General features: G+C 40.8%; 1 protein-coding gene across 2 annotated transcripts in view; it reads left to right on the top strand.

Moving 5' to 3' along the window:
• Window positions 1–23,505, top strand: part of pals2b (protein associated with LIN7 2, MAGUK p55 family member b) — a 114,645-nt gene that overhangs the window by 70,670 nt on the left and 20,470 nt on the right. Inside the window, exons 2-5 of one of the 2 annotated variants that reach the window (XM_068003284.1) lie at window positions 5,572–5,690; window positions 11,716–11,868; window positions 18,264–18,416; window positions 20,032–20,259. In XM_068003284.1, coding sequence (XP_067859385.1) covers window positions 5,574–5,690; window positions 11,716–11,868; window positions 18,264–18,416; window positions 20,032–20,259 — 651 coding nt within the window. In that variant the 5' untranslated portion in view covers window positions 5,572–5,573. Of the gene's footprint in view, window positions 1–5,547; window positions 5,691–11,715; window positions 11,869–18,263; window positions 18,417–20,031; window positions 20,260–23,505 lie in introns of both variants that reach the window. The other variant, XM_068003273.1, reaches the window with a different exon arrangement.

Raw genomic sequence — 23,505 nt, 5'->3', positions numbered from 1 at the left:
AGGCTTTGGGGAGTCAGGAGGTAAGTCACTCGCCACAGAATACCCAGCCTCTGATTTGCTCTTGTAGCCATATTATTTATGTGGCTGGTCCAGTTTAGTTTCTGGCCAATGTTGATGGTGGGGAATTCAGCGATGGTAATACCATTGACTGTCAAGGGGAGGTGGTTAGACTCTCTCTTGTTGGAGATGGTCATTGCCTGGCACTTGTCTGGCACGAATATTACTTGCCACTTATGAGCCCAAGCCTGGATGTTGTCCAGGTCTTGCTGCATGCGGGACTGCTTCATTATCTGAGGGGTTGCAAATGGAACTGAACACTGTGCAATCATCAGCGAATATCTCCATTTCTGATCTTATGATGGAGGGAAGGTCATTGATGAAGCAGCTGAAGATGGTTGGGCCTAGGACACTGCTCTGAGGAACTCCTGCAGCAATGTCCTGGGGTTGAGATGATTGGCCTCCAACAACCACTACCATCTTCCTTTGTGCTAGGTATGAATCCAGCCACTGGAGAGTTTTCCTCCTGATTCCCATTGACTTCAATTTTACTAGGGCTCCTTGGTGCCACACTCTGTTAAATGCTGCCTTGATGTCAAGGGCAGTCACTCTCTCCTCACCTCTGGAATTCAGCTTTTTTGTCCATGTTTGGACCGAGGCTGTAATGAGGTCTGGAGCTGAGTGGTCCTGGCGGAACCCAAACTGAGCATCAGTGAGCAGGTTATTGGTGAGTAAGTGCAGCTTGATAGCACTGTCGATGACACCTTCCATCGCTTTGCTGATGATTGAGAGTAGACTGATGGTACAGTAATTGGCTGAGAGTAGACTGATGGTACAGTAATTGGCTGGATTGGATTTGTCCTGCTTTTTGTGGACAGGAGATACTTGGTCAATTTTCCACATTGTCAGGTAGATGCCAGTGTTGTAGCTGTACTGGAACAGCTTGGCTAGAGGCGCAGCTACTTCTGGAGCAAAGTCTTCAGTTCAGCTGAAGCTGAATGCTTCAATTTGATCCAAATGAACTATATATTGATTGATTCTGCTATTTTAAAACAATGGATGACAGAAAAAAGTCCCTCTGTAGTGTTTCCTTTCCGGATAACACTTGGGTAAAATTGCACTGGTCAGCTATTTTCAAGATTATTCTGAGAAATGCTTAAACCGATCCGAACAGAACTGGGTGGTGCAGTGGATTGGATGCGGCCTTTCACCTTTTGGGTTCAAAACCAGTGCAGGCTGCTGCAGTGAAATGCCACATTGATGCTTTAGGTGATGCTTTTCTGAGGGACCTGGGATATGTTGTAGAGGCAGAGTTGAAGGAGTTTTACACTGCATTTGGATGTGCTGTATCTGACTTGCGAGTGCTCGCTGTTGACGCTGGGTGCCCGAAATGGGAAGAGTTCCATTCCTCAGCACTAACAACCCTCACCTTGAGCACAATTTATTTTTATAAAACTGCTATTGATGTTGAACCACGTTCCAGAATATACGTGATATAAGTAGAAGGATATGCTGATAGGGTTGGCTTAAGTGCTGGGAGGAGGCTCGAGTGGAGCAGAAGTGCTAGCATAGACCAAATGGGCCAAATGGCCTGTTTCTGTGCTGCAATTTCTATGTAAGTTCAGTGACCATTTCTATAATTTAGTTGCCAAATTATCCCATTTTTATACTGGGGTTGAGGGGGGGTGGTGAATTTGGCGACATTAGGGGCGATTTTAACTCTCCACCCAGCATGAACTGAGTGATGAAATCGCATTGGAGGACTTATCGCCCTGTTCCCGCCTATCACCATCTTAACTGTGCAAGTGTTTTTCGGTGTCCGCAACCCCGCCTGAAGCAGGCGGGAGCCTTGTTACTACATGCCATGGCTAACTAGAGAAGTTAAGAATAGTATTAGATTTAAGGATGCTTACCATGTTGCCAGAACGAGTAGTAAGCCTGAGGATTGGGAGGGTTTAGAAATCAGCGAAGGATGACCAAGAAATTGATAGACGGAGAAAATTGAATGAGAGTAAACTAGCAAGAAATATAAAAACAGATTGTAAGAGCTTCTACAAGTATGTGAAAAGGAAGAGAGTAGCAAAAGTAAATATGGGTCCCTTAGAGGCTGAGACCGGAGAAATTATAAATAGGAATAAGGAAATGCAGAGACGTTAAACGAATATTTTGTGTATGTCTTTGCAGTTGAAGACACAAAAAAACATGCCGGAAATAGTGGGGAACCAAGGGTTGAATGAGAGTGAGGACTTAAAAGTAATTAAGATTAGTAAAGAAAAAGTACTGGAGAAATTAATGGGACTAAAAGCTCTAGATTCTAGAACGGTCCTGGTGGATTGGAAGGTAGCAAATATAACCCCGTTATTCAAGAAAGGAGGGAGAGAGAAAACTGGGAACTATAGGCAAGTTAGCCTGACATCGGTAGTAGGGAAAATGCTAGAATCTATTAAGGACGTAGTAACAGGGCACTTAGAAAATCATATGATCGGGCAGCGTCAACACTGTTTTATGAAAGGGAAATAGTGTTTGACAAATCTAATAGAATTTTTTGAGGGTGTAACTAGCAGGGGTACGTAAGGGAGAACCAGTGGATGTAGTATATTTGGATATTCAAGAGGAATTCAGTAAAGTGCTACACAAGCGGTGGTTACACAAGATTAGGGCTCATGGAATGGGGGTAATATATTAGCATGGATTGAGGATTGTTTTCTGTCCGTTAACCAGAGAGTAGGAATAAACTGGTCATTTTCGGGTTGGCGGGTTGTAACTAGTGGGGTGCCGCAAGGATCAGTGCTTGGGCCTCAGCTGTTTACAATCTATATCAATGACTTAGATGAGAGGACAGAGTGTAATGTAACCAAGTTTGCTGCTGATATGAAACTAGGTGGGAAAGTAAGCTGTGAGGAGGATGCAAAGAGATATAGACAGGTTAAGTGAGTGGGCAAGAAGGTGGCAGATGGAGTATAATGTGGGGAAATGTGAAATTATCTATTTTGGTCGGAATAATAGAAAAGCAGAATATCTTTTAAAAGGTGAGAGACTAAGAAATGTTGGTAGTCAGAGGGATTTGGATGTCCTTGTACATGAATCACAAAGTTAACATGCAGGTACAGCAAGCAATTAGGAAGGCGAATGGTATGTTAGCCTTTATAGCAAGAGGGTTGGAGTATAAGAGTAAGGAGGTCTTGCTGCAATTCTGTAGGGCTCTGGTGAGACCACACCTGGAGTACTGTGTACAGTTTTGGTCTCCTTACCTAAGGAAGGATATACTTGCCTTGGGGGGAGGGGGTGGGGGGGTGCAACAAAGGTTCATAAGAAATAGCAGCTGGAGTAGGCCATACAGCCCCTCGAGCCTGCTCTACCATTCAATAGGATCATGGCTGGTTTTCAACTTCAACTCGATTTTCCTGCTTGATCCCAATATCCCACTAGATTGATTCCTGGGGTGAGAAGGTTGTCCTATGAGGAGAGATTGAGTAGAATCGGCCTATACTCTCTGGAGTTTAGAAGAATGGGAGGTGATCTCATTGAAACGTTTTAAATTCTAAGAGAGCTTGACAGGGTAGATGCTGAGAGGCTGTTTTCCCCTGGCTGGAGAGTCCAGAACTAGGGCTTATAGTCTCAAGATAAGTGGTCGGCCACTTAGGACCAAGATGAGGAAAAAATTCTTTACTGAGGGTTGTGAATCTTTGGAATTCTCTACCCCAGAGGGCTGTGGATACTTAGTGGTTGAGTATATTCAAGACTGAGATCGACGAATATTTGGACATTATGGGGATCGGGTGGGAAAGTGGAGTTGAGGTAGATCATCAGCCATGATCTTATTGAATGGCGGAGCAGGCTCGATGGGCCGTATGGCCTACTCCTGCTCCTATTTCTTATGTTCTTATGAAAATCGGTCCTAATGCAAATTATGTCATTAGGACCCTGTTGCAATTATAAGATGCTGAAATCGAAGTCCTGCCCAGTGCTGAACCTGCTGAGTAAAATCCAGTGGGATCGGTTTTGAAATAGCAATTGGGAATAGTATTTAAAGGGGCACTCATCTGCAAGCACAGATAATTGGTATCTGTTTTGCTATTTCTTTTTTATTTTCCACAGGTGAGTTTGCCTTGGAGATTGCTTTTTTTTCCACATTTATTCTGCTTCTGCACTCTCAGTAAGCTCAGAACTTATGGGTGTCGTTCTTGCCACTTGTGGTTACATGAAGTGGAGCAGTAGTGGCAAGCTGGCCAATTAGCAGTTGGCCAACTTCCGGCAAATTGTCTCCTGGGCTGTCTTTTCTGCTACTTGCTGCTGCTCCTCACTCGTGCTGAGTGCTTCACCAAGCACAGATCTCTTTAACTCACCCAGTGTGCCAATCTCTGTGCTGGTGCTTGGGAGGGGCAGAGGGAGTGACGGGGCTTCTTCTGGAGGATTGTCCTCCTTCGAGCCCTCTTCCAACAGGTCCAGGTGTTGAGAAGGTGCTAGAAAAAGGGGAAAGGAACAGGAGTCAGAATGGTACTGAAAGGCTACATGGTAACAGATGATTGGCATTACTATAAGTTGCCAAGCTGATTGAGTGCTTCAGGTCAAGGAAAGAGTACAAGTAATAGGCAAATACTCTGCTGAGTACAGCCTTCAAACTAGTCGCCGATGCTTTTCACTGTGGATTGCTCAACGATATCAACGGCTGCCAGCTGCATCTGGGTGAGGACCTGGATGCTAGCTGGCCCTCCACTTGTTCTGTTCGTCTCTCTTGCACAGTGAGCCATTTTATCCTGTAGAAGGAGGAGAGGGAGTGAGTAGCTGTTAATGGGGATGTGCATATGTGTGGGGCTTCTACGCAATGTTTGTATCCCAAGAGTGAGAAGCAGCAATTTGTGAGCAGGATGGGGAGGTGTTCAATGGAAAGAAAGTGGCTGGACTGTGAACTGAGAAAGCATTCATCAGATGGATGCTATGTTTAGCACATGCTACCGGTGACGACAGAATGTTGTTAGAACCTGTTGTGAAGGCAGCAAGCAACAGGTGAGTTTGTGACTGGAATGAAGAAAGTTAGTAGTGTCCCCTTGTGATTGTTGGAGAAGGATTTGGTGCAGGAGAGGGAAGTGTTCAGTCTTTTAGTGGGGGAGGGGAGGGCTTGCCAGGACTAGGTTATTCCTCTTACCTTTTTACCTCAAACTTTATTTTTTCCAGCTCCCAATGGCTGCTAATGGCAGTACATTGTGCTTTGGTCCCAAGTTTAGCTACAGTTCAGCTTATTTGCAGTGCCCAACATCTTTTTGTTGTTGACTAACAGTAAAACTGCACTGAGCAAATAAGCTTAATTTATGTTAGAATTTTTTTTAAGTTGGCACTGAAGATGGCTAATTATTGAGGCAATTTCTGAATTATGATGGCATCATTAAATACTGCATGATTTTAAAATTTGAATTATTTTAATAGTCTGGCATCCACTAATGAAGCCTGATGTCTGCTTGAAATAATCTGAATATAAATAGCAAGTTTAAAATTTTGAGCTATGATTCTGGTTGCTTATGGCAGCTTCACTAATTGGTGTCAAATTTTCAGTTTACTTTCATATCTCCTAAGCAGCAATGCAGCAGGTGTTGGACAACCTCAATGAGTTTCCCATCTCTACAGGAGCTAAGGAGATAGACCTCATCTTCCTCAAAGGAATAATGGAGAGTCCTATTGTCAGATCTCTTGCCAAGGTACTGTACTTGCAGTTCTTTTTAAATGTTTTATCTCATAATTGTATTTCATAGGGGCTTGTTTACTACAGTAACATTAATTTATATAGTGCCATTAACATAAAAAAATGTCCTAAGGTGCTTCACCGAAGGTGTAGGGAAAACTGACTTTGAGGCAGGAAAGCAGAGATTAGAAGAAGTGACAGAAGGCTTCGTTAAAGAGATGGGTTTAGTAAGTTTTTAACTTCGACTAGGCTCTGCTGCTGGTGATGGGCTGGGAGGGAATACACAAGCAGTCAGTTAATAAACGGAGATACAAGGAGGATGAGATAGGGTGGGGCAAAGCCATGGATGGATTTAAAGGCAAGGATGACCATTTTAAACTTGTGTTAGGGATAGGAAGTCAATGTAGGTCAGCAAAGGCAGGGTGATGGGCGAGCAGGACTTGGTGTGGGATAGGTTACATGCAGCAGAGTTTTGGACAAGTTGGATTTAAAGAGGATGGAGGATGGGAGGCCAGCAAGGAGAGCACTGGAGTAGGTGAAAGGAATGTATAACCATTTCAGAGCCGGGGAGTCGAGGCAGGTGATGGTGTGGAGATGGAGAGGATATGAGGTCTGAAACTCAGCTTAGAGTCAGTGGCAGTTAACAGAACTATTAGCTGTGTTCCTCAATCCAATACTGAAATAAACGATGAATATGGATGTCACCTTTACAATACACAGGACTGACAAAACTTCCCTCACTGTTGTAAAAACAAACATGGAGCTAATGCTTCAAAATACTGAGGCTCTGAAACTGCTGCTTGTACATGGACCTTGGATAACTTGAAAAGTTCATGTGGAGTGTCACAATTGACCAGTTGTTTATCTGTTTGCCATAAAAGTGACACAATCATTTCAGCTTGTTTAGAAATACATTTGAATAGGAGGAAGTCATCACTTACCAATCAGATCACACTAGTCCCATGTTAATGTGGCAATGTTATATTTATTTTAACTGCTTTAAATATTAGGGAAAAACACCTGGGATTCTTTAGATTGCTATCTATACGTTGGCATAGATCAGTGCAGCTGGTGCCTGGAAATGCTGCTGTAGGCATGCACAACACAAATGTATATAACTATAGCTCGATCCATGGATTATATCTCCTACATTTCACCCCTCCAGTGCTATGAAACAGTAGGCTTGCCCTCCACGGTATTGCTATATTCTAGAACCCCTTATAACCTTGCCCCCTCCACTATTATTAAACTCCACATACCCACCTCCAATCTGCTACATGTTGCATACTATCTTCTTGTGTATCCAGGGCATTTTCTTTTAAAGTAAGAGATCAAAATTAAATATGTAGGTGAAGAAACATAATAATCAAGGTTGTTCATGAATGGTTTTCAGAGATATGGAATTTATGTAAAAACACGTTTTTAAAAAATGTATTAATACTAAAATGTGATTCAGTCACTGTAAATCAGTGGTCTTGTGTGTTGCGTGGCACAATACCACTATTATAAAACAATGCATTATTTCATTTTGTGTGTGCTGTGATGTGGTAAAATAAATAAATAGCCACATCAGATGTTGAGATACTGGGATGACATTTTTTGTAAATAAAATAACAAAATGTAGTATGTGTTTATTATAGCTTGCCGATTCAGATTCATGATCTGAGTTAAAATCTGTTTTCATCCGACATACTGGGATAAGGTTTTGGGGGAAATTCAAAAGGGAAGTTTTAATGAGTTTTGAAAGCTAGTTATTCATATAAGTAAGCATATAAATCCTGGCAATCCAAGTAAAAGCTGCATTCTTTTATTTAAGCACCTTCCACCCACTATAGGAATCAAGCTAGCTTGATTTGGTTCTGTGGCTACCATGTGCTTAACACATGCACCTAAAATAGCATTGTAGGCAGGAGGTGCCACATGTGGTGCCCTACTCCTGCATCCTACAAAGCCACGGGATTTGTTTTCCCAGTTAACACGTTTGTGCTGTTTGCTCCTTTTATCTCGCCTCTTGCGATTGAATTGGAAAACAATTATAAGTACAGTACTCTACTTGTGTCCAGAAAACAGTGAGTGCCAGCCACAGTACAAGTACAATGGTGGTAAAGACATTTCCAATTTTTTTTCTTGCACATTTGTTTTAAAGTAGGCATAATTGTAAGGGGGAAGGAAAGTCGTCCTGGGGGAGTAATTTCTGTACAAAATATGCCACCTCTTGTAATCAATTAGATTTTATAATTGGATTGTTAGGAGATGGAATGCCCTCCTGAAATAGTGATGGAAGCAAAAATCCAAAAAAGCTTTTTTAAATATTTGAAGAAGATAAATGTAAAAGAGTATAGGGAAAGAGATGAGGAATGGGAGTATATGGATAGTTCTTTGAGAGTTGGGCATAGCTGGAATAGGTAGAATGGCTTCCTGAGTTGTAAAGTTCTGTGACTCCAATGGGGTGTGTAGGATGCGTGATGAAGAAAGATTGCGTACCTTCAGTTGATATCCATCCTCCACATCCTGGAATTTGATGCTAGGTTGGGAAACCATGTCCAGTGCTGACTATCCGGAATTTCATGAGGGTGTTGTGTGAGATGAGTGTGTGGTTTCCAGAGAACCAATCGAGCTAGATTTTGCTCCTGTGGTGTGTGGCAAATGGACATCGTTTGAAGAACAAAGATGACTCTATCAGGTAAGTAAACTTTCTTTCCCCACAATCAGTTTTGATAAATTAATTTCAGGGCAATTAGGGATGGGCGATAAATGCTGGCCTCGCCAGTGACGCCCACATCCCATGAACGAATATTAAAAAAATACTCCATTATGAGAAGCTCCTGCTTCTCATGCTGGAGTCCTATTAATTTATCAAAACGTTACAATTCTTAATCTAAAATTTTTAGTGCCACTTCTGTGCTCCCATTGGGACATAGTGCTCACGGAGTGCATCATAGGAAATTGTGGTCACATAGTGTCTGATTTTAATGGACAGAAAATCATGGGCTATGAGCCTATGATTTCCTGTGATGTCGGAGTCCCTGTCCCTGCTAGGAGTGTGCAATCAGGCTGCTCTATATGTTCAAATAGAATTTTCCTTAGTCATATTTAAAGCATCTTTTTTAGATGTAAACATTAATAGTGTTGTTTCCAGCACCTGTACTTCTGAACGTACTTATAAATCCAGTTTAATTGCACCCACGTGATGTGTTGACTGGGAAAATAAGAAAATGACATTGCATCAGTGCAGACATTGCACGTCTTGGTTTATAGGTCAACTTTATTTTTTAAAAAAACACACACACCTTCATGAAAGTAGGACTTGTGCACTGGAATTTGTTTTTTATTTTAAAATGTGAGGGTCTTTTTAACAAATGTACTATCTGTGTCCTTGATGGTGGGAGGGAAGAATTTACCTTTCTTTTAACCTACTGGCTTGACCGCTGTTTAATGTAGTTGAAATGTTTTTGAATATGGATTGTACTGTTGTATCAGGACAGTAATATTAATACTGCATTGTAATACTGCTGATTTAGTAAGGAGAATTTGTTTTTAAATCCTTCACAGGATTACAGGAATTGAGTTTGAAATCTGAGACAGTGCCATAAGCTTTCCAATAGATATTTGATCAGTCCTCTTTACAATTTACAAAAAATGCAGTCATATGTGTTCTATAAAGTGAAAAATTAAGTTCTAGCCAAGAACATTGGATTGTACTACTTATTTTTTGAATGCAGCTCATATGACTACTGCAGTTTTTGAAGATGTTTTCTTTAATCATGTATTTTTTTCAATGGCTCTTTTTTGGAGGGTGAGTATATCCAGCAAACTGAATTTTGTTAATCTTTTATTAAACAATTAACCTTGTCTGTCTTTGAGCACCCACTTAGCTTTCTAAGCTAATTATAGCCTATAATTTAGCATCTTTTTAACAACGAAAGATTTGAGTAACAATTAGACCAGAGTGCAATGCTTATTGGCATTGACTGAATTTAATATCCTTTTCTGAGAATGTCTCGTATATATTATTTACATGGAGGTGTGTGTGGTGAACACAAGCATTTGCTCCAAGTGTGGATTGGAGATTTTCTTCTTAATATTACCTTGGTATTGTATCAAGCAATCCACAAGTGATAGACCTGCATATGTTTTACACGTGGACATATAGTGACAAAGTAGAGAGGCAAATAGTAGAAAAGTTAGGGGGAAATTTGGAGGGAAAAAGATGAAGACTTAATTTTAAAATGATCACTAGCACCCCACCACATTTTCTAATAACATTTGTTCATAACTGACTTAAATCAGAACTCTGATTAATGTAACCAAAAACTAGTAAAAGGTTGGGAATGAAGTCCATTGTTGGAACAGTATATAGGGAACTTTACATTTGATCTTTGTGGTACCTAACCTGGGAGTGTTTTTGCTAAAACTCATTTCAGAAGTAGACAATGTTCTACTTCCAAGCATTACCAAAATTTGGGAGTAGAGTCAATTATCAAGTATGCATTAAATGAATTCTATTTGTTAGTTTCAGACACCAAGTTTAACCCATTATCGATAAGTAATGGAAAAGTACAATGTTAGACAGTGGTTGATATGAACCCCATTTCTAGAGAATACATTATATTAACTTGCCTGTGGTTACTAGTATATAATTGTTCGTACTGAATCTCAAATATATCAGACTGCTGTAAAGGTTGATTTTAAAAAAAAATGTTTATCAAAATAGCTTGATAAAACCGGTTACAGATTTTGAGATTAATTCTGTGACTAGAAGTTAATTAAATATTTCAAGTTATAGCTATTGTTATCCTATACCTATCCAAGAATTGTCTCCAGAAAATGCTGGCAATGCTCAGCAAGTCAGGCACATCTGTGGAGAAATAAGCAGTTAACGTTTCAGGTCGATGACCTTTTGTTAGAACAGAATCTCCACAGATGCTCCCTGACTTGCTGTGTATTTCTAGCATTTTCTGTTTTTATTTCACATTTCCAGCATCCACAGTATTTTGCTTTTGGTATAGTGGCCAGTAACGTGTTAGAAACATAGGAACAGAAGTAGGCCATTCAGCCCCTCGTGCCTGCTCTGCCATTTGATGAGATCATGGCTGATCTGTGATCTAACTCCATATTTCTACCTTTGGCCCATATTCCTTAATACCTTTGATTGCCAAAAAGCTATCTATCTCAGATTTAAATTTAGCAGTTGAGCTAGTATCAATTGCCGTTTGCGGAAGAGAGTTCCAAACTTCTACCACCCTTTGTGTGTAGAAATGTTTTCTAATCTCGCTCCTGAAAGGTCTGGCTCTAATTTTTAGACTGTGCCCCCTACTCCTAGAATCCCCAACCAGCAGAAATAGTTTCTCTCTATCCAGCCTATCTGTTCCCCTTAATGTCATAAACTTCGATCAGATCACCCCTTGACCTTCTAAACACTAGAGAAAACAACCCCAATTTGTGTAATCTCTCCTCATAACTTAACCCTTGAAGTCCAGGTATCATTCTAATAAACCTACGCTGCACTCCCTCCAAGGCCAATATGTCCTTCCGAAGGAGCGGTGCCCAGAACTGCTCACAGTACTCCAGGTGCGGTCTAACCAGGGTTTTGTTTAGCTGCAGCATAACTTCTGCCCCCTTGTACTCTAGCCCTCTAGATATAAAGGCCAGCATTCCATTTGACTTATTGATTATTTTCTGCACCTGTTCATGACACTTCAATGATCTATGTACCTGTACCCCTAAGTCCCTTTGGACATCCACTGTTTTTAACTTTTTACCATTTAGAAAGTACCCTGTTCTATCCTTTTTTGATCCAAATTGGATGACCTCACATTTGTCTGCATTGAATTCCATTTGCCACAGTTTTGCTCATTCACCTAATCTATCAATATTGCTTTGTAATTTTATGTTTTCATCTACACTGCTTACAATGCCACCAATCTTTGTGTCATCGGCAAACTTAGATATGAGACTTTCTATGCCTTCATCTAAGTCATTAATAAATATTGTGAATAATTGTGAGACGTTGTATGTGTTACCATGTTTGTCTGCTGCAGGCTCATGAACGACTAGAAGAAACCAAACTGGAAGCTGTGAGAGAGAATAACGTGGACCTTGTGAAGCAAATTCTTGAAGACATCAGCTCTATAGCCCATCACAATGAGACTGCTACAGAGCTGGCCAAAATTCTAAAAGAGCCACACTTTCAGGTACAGGCAACAATTACATATTTCCTTGTACAATTCCTGTATAAACAAAATTTGTACAATAGACCAATAATAAACCTTCTGTTGAAGGGAGGTTTATTGTTGATGGACTTGTGCAAGTTGTACCTTAAGGAAGCATTAAAAGTAAAACTTCCAAGAATTGTCTATTTTACAGGTATCTGCTCTTCTAGAATGCGTACACGATACTCTAATGCTGTTATTGGCACCTGTGACTTTGATGTTCTGTCAAGGTTTATTTTTGTAGTTTAGATATTCTGTTGATAGAAAAACAAATTAATAGTTAAAGCAGAAACTTATTCAGGATAACGCTGACTATTAGTCAGAAATTCTTGTGAAAGTCTCTAAATATTTAGGCAAAATGTTCAACCTGTTGAAAGCAAAAATTAGGAGAAAGTCATGCACGCGATGTTTCTTTGGTATTGGCCGTTTTTTATTAAATTGAGGGGGTGTTCCATATTTATTCCCTTTTTTACTTTTCCTGTTGCTCGTGTTTAATTCCTTCAGTTTGGTTTTTGTCATGAGACTTTTAGAATTATTATATTGTCTTCCTCAAAATCTATTTGAAAAGAATCATTAGCTTCTCTCCCTGCAAAGTTTGTTCATTCTAACAGACTAACAGAAGATGGCCTTCTATTAGACTCTAACTTTGTCAACACTTGCAGAATAGACCGAAGCAAAAATAAATCCGAACAGTTTACTGGTTTGATTCTGTTTGAGATTGCTGTATTATTTCCCTCTCTGTTTAAATGCAAGAAATATATTCTGTCTTATCCATAAGATAACACAAACTAAGAATAGTTGGGAAGGAGAAGCATTAGGTTTGATGCTTTAGTCTAAAATGTTGCTCAATGTGCATTTTGGCTTTAACGTTGGTAAAACATCCTCACAATCCAAAATCAGAAGAAAAGAACCTGTCTTTCATTTACAGCAAAGTCAACAACAACAACTTGCATTTGTATAGCGCCTTTAACATAGTAAAACGTCCCAAGGCACTTCACAGGAGTGTTATCAAACATAATTTGACACCGACCCACATAAGGAGTTATTAGGACAGGTGACCAAAAGCTTGGTCAAAGAGGTAGGTATTAAGGAGCGTCTTAAGGGGGAGAGAGAGGTTTATGGAGGGAATTCCCAGAGCCGAGGGCCGAAGCAGTTGAAGGCACGGCCGCCGATGGTGGAATGATTAAAATCGGGGATGCGAACAGGCCAGAATTGGAGGAGCGCAGAGATCTCGGAGGGTTGTAGGGCTGGAGGAGGTTACATAGATAGGAAGGGGCAAGGCAATGGAGGGATTTGAAAACCAGGATGATGATTTTAAAATTGAGGCGTTCTCGGACCGGCAGCCAATGTAGGTCAGCAAGCACAGGTGATGGGTGAACAGCACTTAGTGCGCGTTAGGATATGGGCAGCTGGGTTTTGCATGAGCTCAAGTTTATGCAGGGTGGTAGATGGGAGGCTGGCCAGGAGAGTACCGACATGGGTCAGAGCAAGGACCGTTGAGTGGCTGCAGAATTTTCAGCTTTTTACAACATCTTCCAGGTACTCTGAGACATAATTTTAATATGATGTATTGAGCAGCTATATTGGCCTTACACTTCCTCTTGCATAAGGATTCAATAAAGGCAGACCTTTTGTCGAGATTCACAAAAGGAATTTGACAGGAATGTGCTTCCTCTTAAGCACATTGCTCCAATTTGGAGTGTTCACAAATTAATTCAAGGTTATTAATTGAGCAATGTTAACTCAGAATGAAGTGTCTTAACAGCATAACTTTCCTATGACGAATCAGCTCTTGTGCTTTAGCTTTATCTCACGCCTAATAGTAGTGTAATACTGACATCGATAGAAACAGGATTGCCCAGGAATTCGCTAAAAAAGTCTCACTAAATGTATCACTGATATATCGTCTATGCATTTTGATATGAGGCTAATATTGCAAAAAATCTGAAATTTTGAATTGTGATAAATTGCCAATAATATTATAAATTTGTGTCTCATTTTAAGTTTCTGTCCAAATTGTCCACAGTTATGTAATGGTCAACTGCCTTCTGTAAGTTTTATTATCACACACATGGTGTCATTTTCCAAATACCCCTGAACTGAGTTTCAGTTTAGAGTCCTATGATCCACTGAGGAGCAAACAGTTTCATTAAATCCTAAAAACAAAGATCTAGTCATAGAAGCTCAAAATTCCCCAGCATTTGAAATGTAGAAAGTATTTTTTATTTTAAGTTGAAATACTATAATTTTTTTTTAAAACATCCAACTATGTTTTATTTACTAGAGAAGTGTGCGCAAGGTGCCTGCCCTAAATTTTAGTTAACCTGTTTCATTTATTACTGTTTTCCCCCTAATGTAAAACCTTTTAATGAGACATCTGTGTAAAAGATTTTAGCTGTGTAATCTTTATAATCCTCTTCTGTGACCCTACAGTGGCAGAAAGGCTTAATAAGTAGTTTTATTTAAAGCTGTAGCCTAATTTTTATTCTCATCAAACATTTCGTAATTTAAGGTACTCTGAGCATAGTGAATGACTCTAAGACTTTATTCTTATGATATGAGAGAGAGCCCATTGCGTAGATTAAATTTTTATCTGGTGCACTGTTTTGAATGTGGGAGATGACCAAAATGTCCTTGTTGCTATAGCTGTGTCAAATATCTTGTTTCTGACATATGGCTTTAACAAATGACAACTTAAATCCAAATTTTGAATTGCTGTTGCAGTGTGTGTGGTATGCATTTCTGAAATTGTGCCAAATAAATTAATGATGTTGAGAGTTTGCTGCCCAGTTAGAGTAATTTTCTAATGGCTGTAATCCTTTAGGTTTTTCTGATGAAAATTGAGTTAAGCAGCTGATAGAGATAGTTTAATTTGAACTGGGGTCAGTCCTGAGCTCCGTCTTTTAATAATTTGCAGTTCAATACAACTTTTTCTTCTTTCCCTTCCATTACACAGTAAACATTAAAAACAGGTGGTATCAGAAACATGATAATGGCTGGTTTGCAACATCCATTAGATTCTGGTGTTCGAAATGTCAAAAACTGGATTAAGTTTTAGACAAAATTTCTCCCCTGAGTTTCAACTTCTTACATATTAATAAGCAATTTGTACACTTTGTGTCTGATCAATAGAGAATTTTGGATATGATCCAGATATGACACATCTTAAAGTCTGAGGCTGTTGGCTTTCTGATTTGTTTCAAGATCTCACTGTTTTAATTCCCAGTGGATGAAGTACGAAGAAATTGGGTTTCTCATTTCTCTCCAATCCCCCCACCCCCCAAAATTCTGTTTTTGAGCTCCCAAATTGTCTTGATCTCAACATTTTATTCTTTCTGCTCCCAATACTGATGCTTTCCTGCAGCTTCAGTGTCTGTTTCATGCATTTCCTTAACATTCTAAAAGGCAACAGGCAAACAAAATATTTCCAGTATGCACATGACTTGGGAAACAATGGTCTGCGGTTGGACTTGAGAGGAAATTTTATGAAATCACTCCCCACAATTTTACAAGCATTGAAGTTACTGGATGGAAAATCATTGGGCATCCCATCCTTTCCATCTCCCCCACCAATTATAAAATTCACCCCTTAGTTGTTTTACCCTTCAACATACATTGATTTTGGTTCCGTCCCTACAGAGAGGACATTGAACACAATTTAGTAAAATTTAAATCCCTGTCCCACTTCCACTGACCTCTCTGCCTATTACACTGCTTAACAGAAGCTCAAGGAACAGCACCTCATCTTTCCATTAGGCACTTTACAACCTTCTGGACTCAACATTGATTTCAATAACTTCAGATCATAACCACTGCTCCCATTTTTTCAGATGGCAGATGCTGGTAATGGTTCTGATGTTGCAATTTACTGCTCCTCTAGACCCATTGTTTGTTTCTTTACCTGTCTCATTTACCACCCACCTTGCCTTGCACCATCATCCCTCTTGTCATTTAATCACTCCTGCCCTCCACCCTATCACAGACCTTCCCTTCTGTTCTTTTCTCCCCTTCCTCCTCTTCCCCCCCACCCCCCAGCCTTTTGCCTGACTCTATGCTTGCTTAAAAACTGTTAGAACTGGAAGTAGTTAAAGATTTAACGTTACGTCATCAACCTGAAACGTTAACTCTGTTTCTTTCTCCACAGATGCTGCCTGACTTGCTGAGTATTTCCAGCATTTTCTGTTTTTAATTCAGATTTCTAGCATCTGCAGTTTTTTGCTTTTGATTTAGTAAAATAACTTTTGTGTTCCCTTTTGTATGTAAAGGGAAGACTTGTTTCCTCTTGCAGTTTGACATCTTAACTGTTTGATGGGTTCTACTCCCATGTAATCATGTTTGGTTGTCTGTCATTCCCTGGACTTGTTTCTGGCAAGAGCAAGAAAGCAATTTGCAAAATAGCTTTTTAGTCTGTACTTTTCTGAAGTGAACATTATATTAAATTACTTTAGTACCTTGGGGCCTAGGTGGGGGTGGTGTGAGTGTCTTATTCTTTAAAATCCTACTTTTAATCTGTTCTTACCCTTGCATTATGACTTAAGTGGAGAAGCCAAGAGTGTAGTTACTACTTGCAGAGAGGAGTTAGAAGGGAGAGTACTGTTTTAGCTAGTTTGTGCTTCTTTGCTATCGATTACTTCTATATGTGGGAACCATGGAAAATGTAATTTATAATTCCAGCACGACAACCCCCACGCCCCCAAACACACACTTCCATTAACTCTGGCCTTTTGTGCATCCCCTTTAATGAATCGCCATGTTGCCATTGGCAGCTATGCCAATCTAGGCCACACGCTCTATGATTCCCTCCATGAATTCCTTCGACTCTCCACCGCCTCTTCATTTAACACCTTCCTTAAAACCTACCTTTTTGACCAAGCTTTTGGTCACCCAAATATTTCCTTCTTTGGCTTGACATCCATTTTTGTCTGATTACTCTTCTGTGACGCTCCTGAGGGCGTTTTCTACATTAAAGGCGCTATATAAAAGCAAGTTGTTATCATGTCCACTCCATCGATCTGCCACCCTCTATCTTAATGGTATTGTTTAATCAGGTTAATTGCATGTCCCTACAGCCTGTCAGAATGTTGCATTTTATCCACAATACCAAGGTGGAGCTAGCTATCTCCAACCCATGTTTCTTTCATGGAAGTTGGGGGGTGGGGGAGGAGAAGGGCAAAGTTGAAGAAGAGAGACCCATAATAGTGCTCTGAGGATTCAGATTGCCCATTTTACAAAAACCATCCTTGGACTCCACCTACATGTAGGGGTCGATTTTAACTTATTTCACCGGGTGTTAACGGGACGGTAATGGCCTCAAAATGGGGGGATGTATCCTTACTGCCCCATTAATCCCGATGATGAATCATTTTGAAAGTAGCCTACTGCTGGGCGTCAATGTACCTACCTGTTTTTAGGCAATAAAACAGTAGGTCTATTTCAATATGCAAATCAGGGTCCTAGGACCTCTGTTGCCATTTTAGGTTGAGCATGGCGTGCCGTGCAACGCTTCGATCAGTTCCACGGGCGATAAAGCCGAGGCGGCCCAACCAAGACAAGTATGAAATTATTGTCATGGAGCCCAGAGGAGCAGGACGGCCCCACTAAAATAATCTGGGTCCTGTCACCATCCCCCACCCCTGCGATCGCGGCACTCCTGGACTAACCTTGATGGTGGCTCAGGCGGTCCAATTTTGCCCTTAATTTGGTGAGCTGCATCGGGCGCTTGCTAACCCAATGTAAATGAAGCTGGTGCCTCAAATTGTGGCATTGGGTATGGGCGACCAGCAAGTGCGCTCCAACGGTTGATTGCCCAAAAGTCAAAATCGACCCCGTGTATTCGGTATTGAATTGGGGGTAACTGATGAGCAAAGTGATGCCCCAACTGCAACCATATTGCCCCTTTTCCAAATCGTGACTATCTTTAACCAGGGTGATGTCCCAGTAGTGTCTGTCTTCAAAGTGATATCCGTGTTAATTGTACTGAACTTTGAGCCTATAATGATTTAAATAGAGAGGGGAAAGATCTGGAAAGACCATTTCTGCTTTGCAAAGTGGCGCCACTTGTTAGCTAGTAAAGTGGCTATCTTGGAACTGCTTGTATTCTGGCTGCATGCTATAAGTTTTGAAAGAAATGTGGTGGGAGGGGACTAACGAGAATGAATATTGGGGGGTAGAGGGAGATATATGATTAACGCAGCATACTAGTAGCCAATGTACGAGCATGTAATATTGAATAATTGGGGCAAGGCTGAGGTTCATGTGCGATCGTAGAATGAAGTAGAACATTTCTAGTAAAAATATGTGGATGTTATTGGAGGTCTCATTATGTTACAAAGATTTCTGCACCAATGTTTAGGAATTAATGCTTTTAATGTTTGCAGTCACTTTTGGAAGCGCATGATTTGGTTGCATCAAAGTGTTACGAAACGCCACCCTCAAGCCCCAGTATGCTAAATGATATATTGAGCAACCAGACTGCATCAGGAGATGCTGTTCGCATGATTGGAATTCAAAGGAAAGCCATGGAACCTTTGGTAAGCCATTTTTTAAAATTTGAGAGCTGGTAATTGGCTATTCTTGGGTATTTGCTTTTTCATATATTAGATTCTTGTGTTTGTGATGCTGTAGTTTTGTGGAATTCCTTCAATCATTTGTGCTGTATCAGTCATATTAGATCACACTTATCCGAGAACTTCTACCCAAGCAGCTCCCCCTTACTGAGTACTCCTGGGTCTGAACTGGGGAAGCAGTTAGGCACAAAGCTTGAGTGACCGTAACCCGTAGCGGGCTGGGTGGGCTTGAACCCTGCAACAGTGCTGCGGGAAATCGACTACTGATTTAAAAGAAAAACTTTAAAGGTGAACATGTTTTTTTGGGGGGATTTTTCCTTCTTCTACCAGTTTTCTCCCTTCCTCTCCCAGTGCCTTGCTGGGGGATAGCTCCACAGGTGCCAATAGTCCTCTGATATCTCATGCCTAGTTGACTTTCTCCATGTGAACCTGAGCCACAGGGATATCCTAGTTACTTGACTCTGGGCTTGGCTGTGATAACCCCTAATCATATGTGCACTTTTAGCAGGGCTTGCTGGATAATCAGAAATCCTTGTTGATTTTGCCCTCTGTAACACAGGGATTCAGAGGCCAAATGTAGTGTCCCTACTAATGTTTTAGCTGAGATCAGCTAACTCAACACAGACTGGAGATCATACCTGGGGTCACATTGCTCTGTGGCTCTCATTACTCATTGACATAACCACTTCAACCATTGGAATAATGGAGAAAGCAATTCCATAGGAAAGTACCCTGTGCAGGTTTTAAGACTTTGGCCCAATGTGTACCCTCCATTTTGTTTTGGCACAAGTGAACGCACTGGGATATCTTCAGCTGAGAATAGCCTGGAACGCAGTGGCTTCATAAAATTGGTGTTATTCTTTAGGGACTAGTGATAGTTTTTGTGGAAGGGGAAGGAATCCTTCCTTTCATGTATCTTTCCAAATTGTTATGTAAAAATTCATTGAACGTAGAATAGAATCTGTAACTCCAATCTTATTTAATGAAAAAGACACAAAGATTTTCATCGAGTTGAATAGAGAGTGTGGTATTTAGTTTATTCTGTGGTGATTTAGTTTTAAGCATTCTAATTTTAATGGGGGTTAATACATGTCTAGAGGTGCTTCTAATCCCCATAATGCAATGTGAGCTGCCTCCCTCCTGATGTGGCTGGCAGGCATGTTTTTAAAAAAAATCCACTAAATGGGGATTAAGCATTACATCTGTGAGGACCCCTCAGTTCTATACTACAGTTTCAGTCACCATAGTGTCAAAGGGTTGGTATGAATGTATTTTGGTTCCATGATTAAGTCTTTGTAGCAAAATAATTATTTTCATAATTTGTTGCACAGAAAGAAAAGCCGGTCTTACTTTGTTATATGAAGAAGGACAAAAAGTGTGGTACTACTATCATAAAGCACCTTAATTTTACAGCAATAGGGGAGGAGAGAAATGTTTACTATTTTCTCATTTGAAGTGATAAATTTTGCAACCAATTTTCACATTCGACTCCTGTTGCTGAAATGGTTGCATTTGTTCTGACTTTGTGTTGGGGAAGCAAAAACACATAATCATCTTCAATTATTTTATTTTTTTGTAGGGTGTTACCTTTAGGGTGGAGAATAGTGAACTGGTAATTGCAAGGATTCTCCATGGTGGTATGATTGACCGGCAAGGTCTTCTCCACGTAGGTGATATCATTAAAGAAGTAAATGGCAGCGAAGTCGGGTCTGACCCAAAAGTACTGCAAGAAATGTTGAAGGATTGCAGCGGTGGCATTACGTTTAAAATCTTGCCCAGCTACAGAGAAACACCTTTGCCCCTACAGGTAAGAGATATTACTTGACAGAAGAAAAAGAGGTGCCGATTAGGAAGGATTTAACATAGTAGTTATTCTTTATCAATTAAACTGATTGCTTTGGATCATGAGATCTAAGTCATCAAACATGTACTTCATGGGAAAGAGTATTTTTCAATTGAACACAGTGCTATATGTTTGATTCATGTTCCTGTTGTACTTTCTGCTTTTATCCTGTTGCTATTTAGTGTTGAATATTTGAGCAACTGTTTATTTGCTTTCCATTTTAATAAATTCCAGTATCAAGTTATCTAACTATTCGGTAACTGAACAGTTGAATTTGCTTCGAACTCTGATTTAGATGGGAAGTGCTGAAGGTGTGGGCAGATAGACATGTGAAATATTTAATGATGCATTTACATTCTACAAGTTTAGTATAATTGTGAAGCCGAAACTGCTTTAAACTGATGCTAAACTTCAGTGTAAATTGGGAGTGAAAGCCCAAACTGACTCCAAAGCAAAGCAGAACAAGACTCCCTCCTCTAGAGAGCTGCTCTGCTTTCTGGTGTTAGGTTGGATCCTGACACTAGATTCAGGTTGCATTCATGCTACAACTGTAATGTACTTGTCCAATGTATGTACTTCCTGTATAACCCAAGTCTTTTTTTAATTCACCCATGGGATGTGGGCGTCGCTGGCAAGCCAGCATTTATTGCCCATCCCTAATTGCCCTTGAGAAGGTGGTGGTGAGCTGCCTTCTTCAACTGCTGCAGTCCGTGTGGTGAAGGTTCTCCCACAGGGCTGTTAGGTAGGGAGTTCCAGGATTTTGACCCAGTTACGATGAAGGAATGGCGATATATTTCCAAGTCAGGATGGTGTGTGATTTGGAGGGGAACGTGCCGGTGGTGGTGTTCCCACGTGCCTGCTGCCCTTGTCCTTCTAGGTGGTAGAGGTCGTGGGTTTGGGAGGTGCTGTCGAAGAAGCCTTGGTGAGATGCTGCAGTGCATCTTGTAGATGGTACACACTGCAGCCACGGTGCGCCGGTGGTGGAGGGAGTGAATGTTTAAGGTGGTGGATGGGGTGCCAATCAAGCGGGCTGCTTTGTCCTGGATGGTGTTGAGCTTCTTGAGTGTTGTTAGAGCTGCACTCATCCAGGAAAGTGGAATGTATTCCATCGCACAACTGACTTGCGCCTTGTAAATGGCGGAAAGGCTTTGGGGAGTCAGGAGGTGAGTCACTTGCTGCAGAATACCCAGCCTCTGACCTGCTCTTATAGCCACAGTATTTATGTGGCTGGTCCAGTTAATGGTGACCCCCAGGATATTGATGATGGGGGATTCGGCAATGTTAATGCCATTGAATGTCAAGGGGAGGTGGTTAGCCTCTCTTTTGTTGGAGATGGTCATTGTCTGGCACTTTTGTGGCACGAATGTTACTTGCCACTTATCAGCCCAAGCCTGGATGTTGTCCAGGTCATGCTGCATGCGGGCACAGCAAGGCATGCAGGACTCCTGGGGCCACTCCTTCCTGACTGTATACTGCTGTGCTGTGACCTCTGATGGGTCTGCCTGCCGGTGGGACAGGACATACCCAGGGATGGTGATGGAGGAGTCTGGGATGTTGGCTGAAAAGTATGATTCTGTGAATATGGCTATGACTGGCTGTTGCTTGACTAGTCTGTGGGACAGCTCTCCCAATTTTGGTACAAGTCCCCAGATGTTGGTGAGGAGGACTTTGCAGGGTCGACTGGGCTTGGTTTGTCTTTGTCGTGTCTGGTGCCTAGTGGTCGATGCCAGATGGTTTTATTCTTATTATGTCTTTTTGTAGTGGGATTGTACAACTCAGTGGCTTGCTAGGCCATTACAGAGGGCGATTAAGAATCAGGTGGCAGGTTTTCTTCCCTAAGGGGCATTAGTGAACCAGATGGGTTTTTATGACAATCCGGTAGTTTCATGATCACCATTACTAATATAGCTTTTTATTCCAGATTTTATTTAATTAGCTGAATTTAAATTCTCCAGCTGTCATGGCACGATTTGAATTCAAGTGCCCAGATTATTAGTCGAGGCCTCTCGATTACTAGTCCAGTAACATAGCCACTATGCTACCGTACACCTGTTTAGGATTTATTTTCAGGTTTGACCTATAGATTGTGAGGTACGTTCTGTTGGTTAGAGGAATAATGCTAGATTAGAAATTGCACGGAACTTGAGAACCAGGACTTTCAAGTTAGTTTAGGAACACGGCCGTAGAGGCAAATATTGCAATCATAAACCAGAAAATTTTATCTTAATTTAAGAAAGGTTCCCATAATCACTATGGTTTAGTGGATAATGCACCACCAAATATACTTTATATATGAAGTTGGTTACAGTTGCAATACCTGGTCTCTCCTGGTAATTGGTTGCTATGGTTAGCCTCTGTCTTCTCAATCTAAGGAAAGAAAAATGAGCCCGATTATTGTTGGTGGTGCCTGATGAAAAGTGACAATGCGTAGATGATGTTTGGCAAGAACAGGTCCTGCTTGATTGTGATTTCCCCCCCCCCCACCCCAAACCAGGGTTGAATAGCCTGCTAAAACTCTGTGTCTAGGCTGGCCAGTTGGGCTGAGGTACCGTGGGGATGTTTGTATCAGTGGAACAGTAAGATGAGAACACTCTGAGATGGGGGGTGGGGTGGAAAGAAAAGTCAACAGTGTCTTGGGACATCCATGATTAGTGCATTAATGCCTGACTACAGGCAGTGTTGAGAATGTGATGCCAGTTGAAGGCTTGGCTTTCCAATCCCATAGGGATCATGTTGTTTTCCCAACATCTATCTTACCTTTTTGATTTTTCTGTTTTTGGTTCAAATTAATCTATTTTTGTATAACCCAGAGCCTCATTTATTAACATTAAATGTGAGCAACAGAGATTAACTATGTAGATTAATTGACTTGAGCAAGTTGCTTTATAATGAATGTATGTGATGGTGATGGGGTACAGTTGAGTTATAAAAACAAATATGGACTGCTGTGCTGTGATGAAGTGTATATAGTAAGGTGACCCAGTCAACATTGGTGGCCAGTGACACATTCTGCTTTGTATATCTGTGCTACTATGAAGGCAATATTAGTAAAAGTTTCTTTGCATTTTAGTAGTAAATGAATCACTGTTGCTAAACCTAGCAAGAGTTATATTTTAGGAGCTGTTGCAAAATTTATAAATGACATTTTATTGTAACTTCCAAAACAATTGAAAACTTCTGTCCCACCGAATTTTGTCTCCTGATCCTTAA

This window comes from Heptranchias perlo, chromosome 2 (assembly GCF_035084215.1).
Source record: "Heptranchias perlo isolate sHepPer1 chromosome 2, sHepPer1.hap1, whole genome shotgun sequence".
In the NCBI taxonomy this organism is placed as follows: Eukaryota; Metazoa; Chordata; class Chondrichthyes; order Hexanchiformes; family Hexanchidae; genus Heptranchias; species Heptranchias perlo.
Note: the sequence above shows the minus strand (reverse complement) of the source record. Positions and strands in the feature narration are given on the sequence as shown.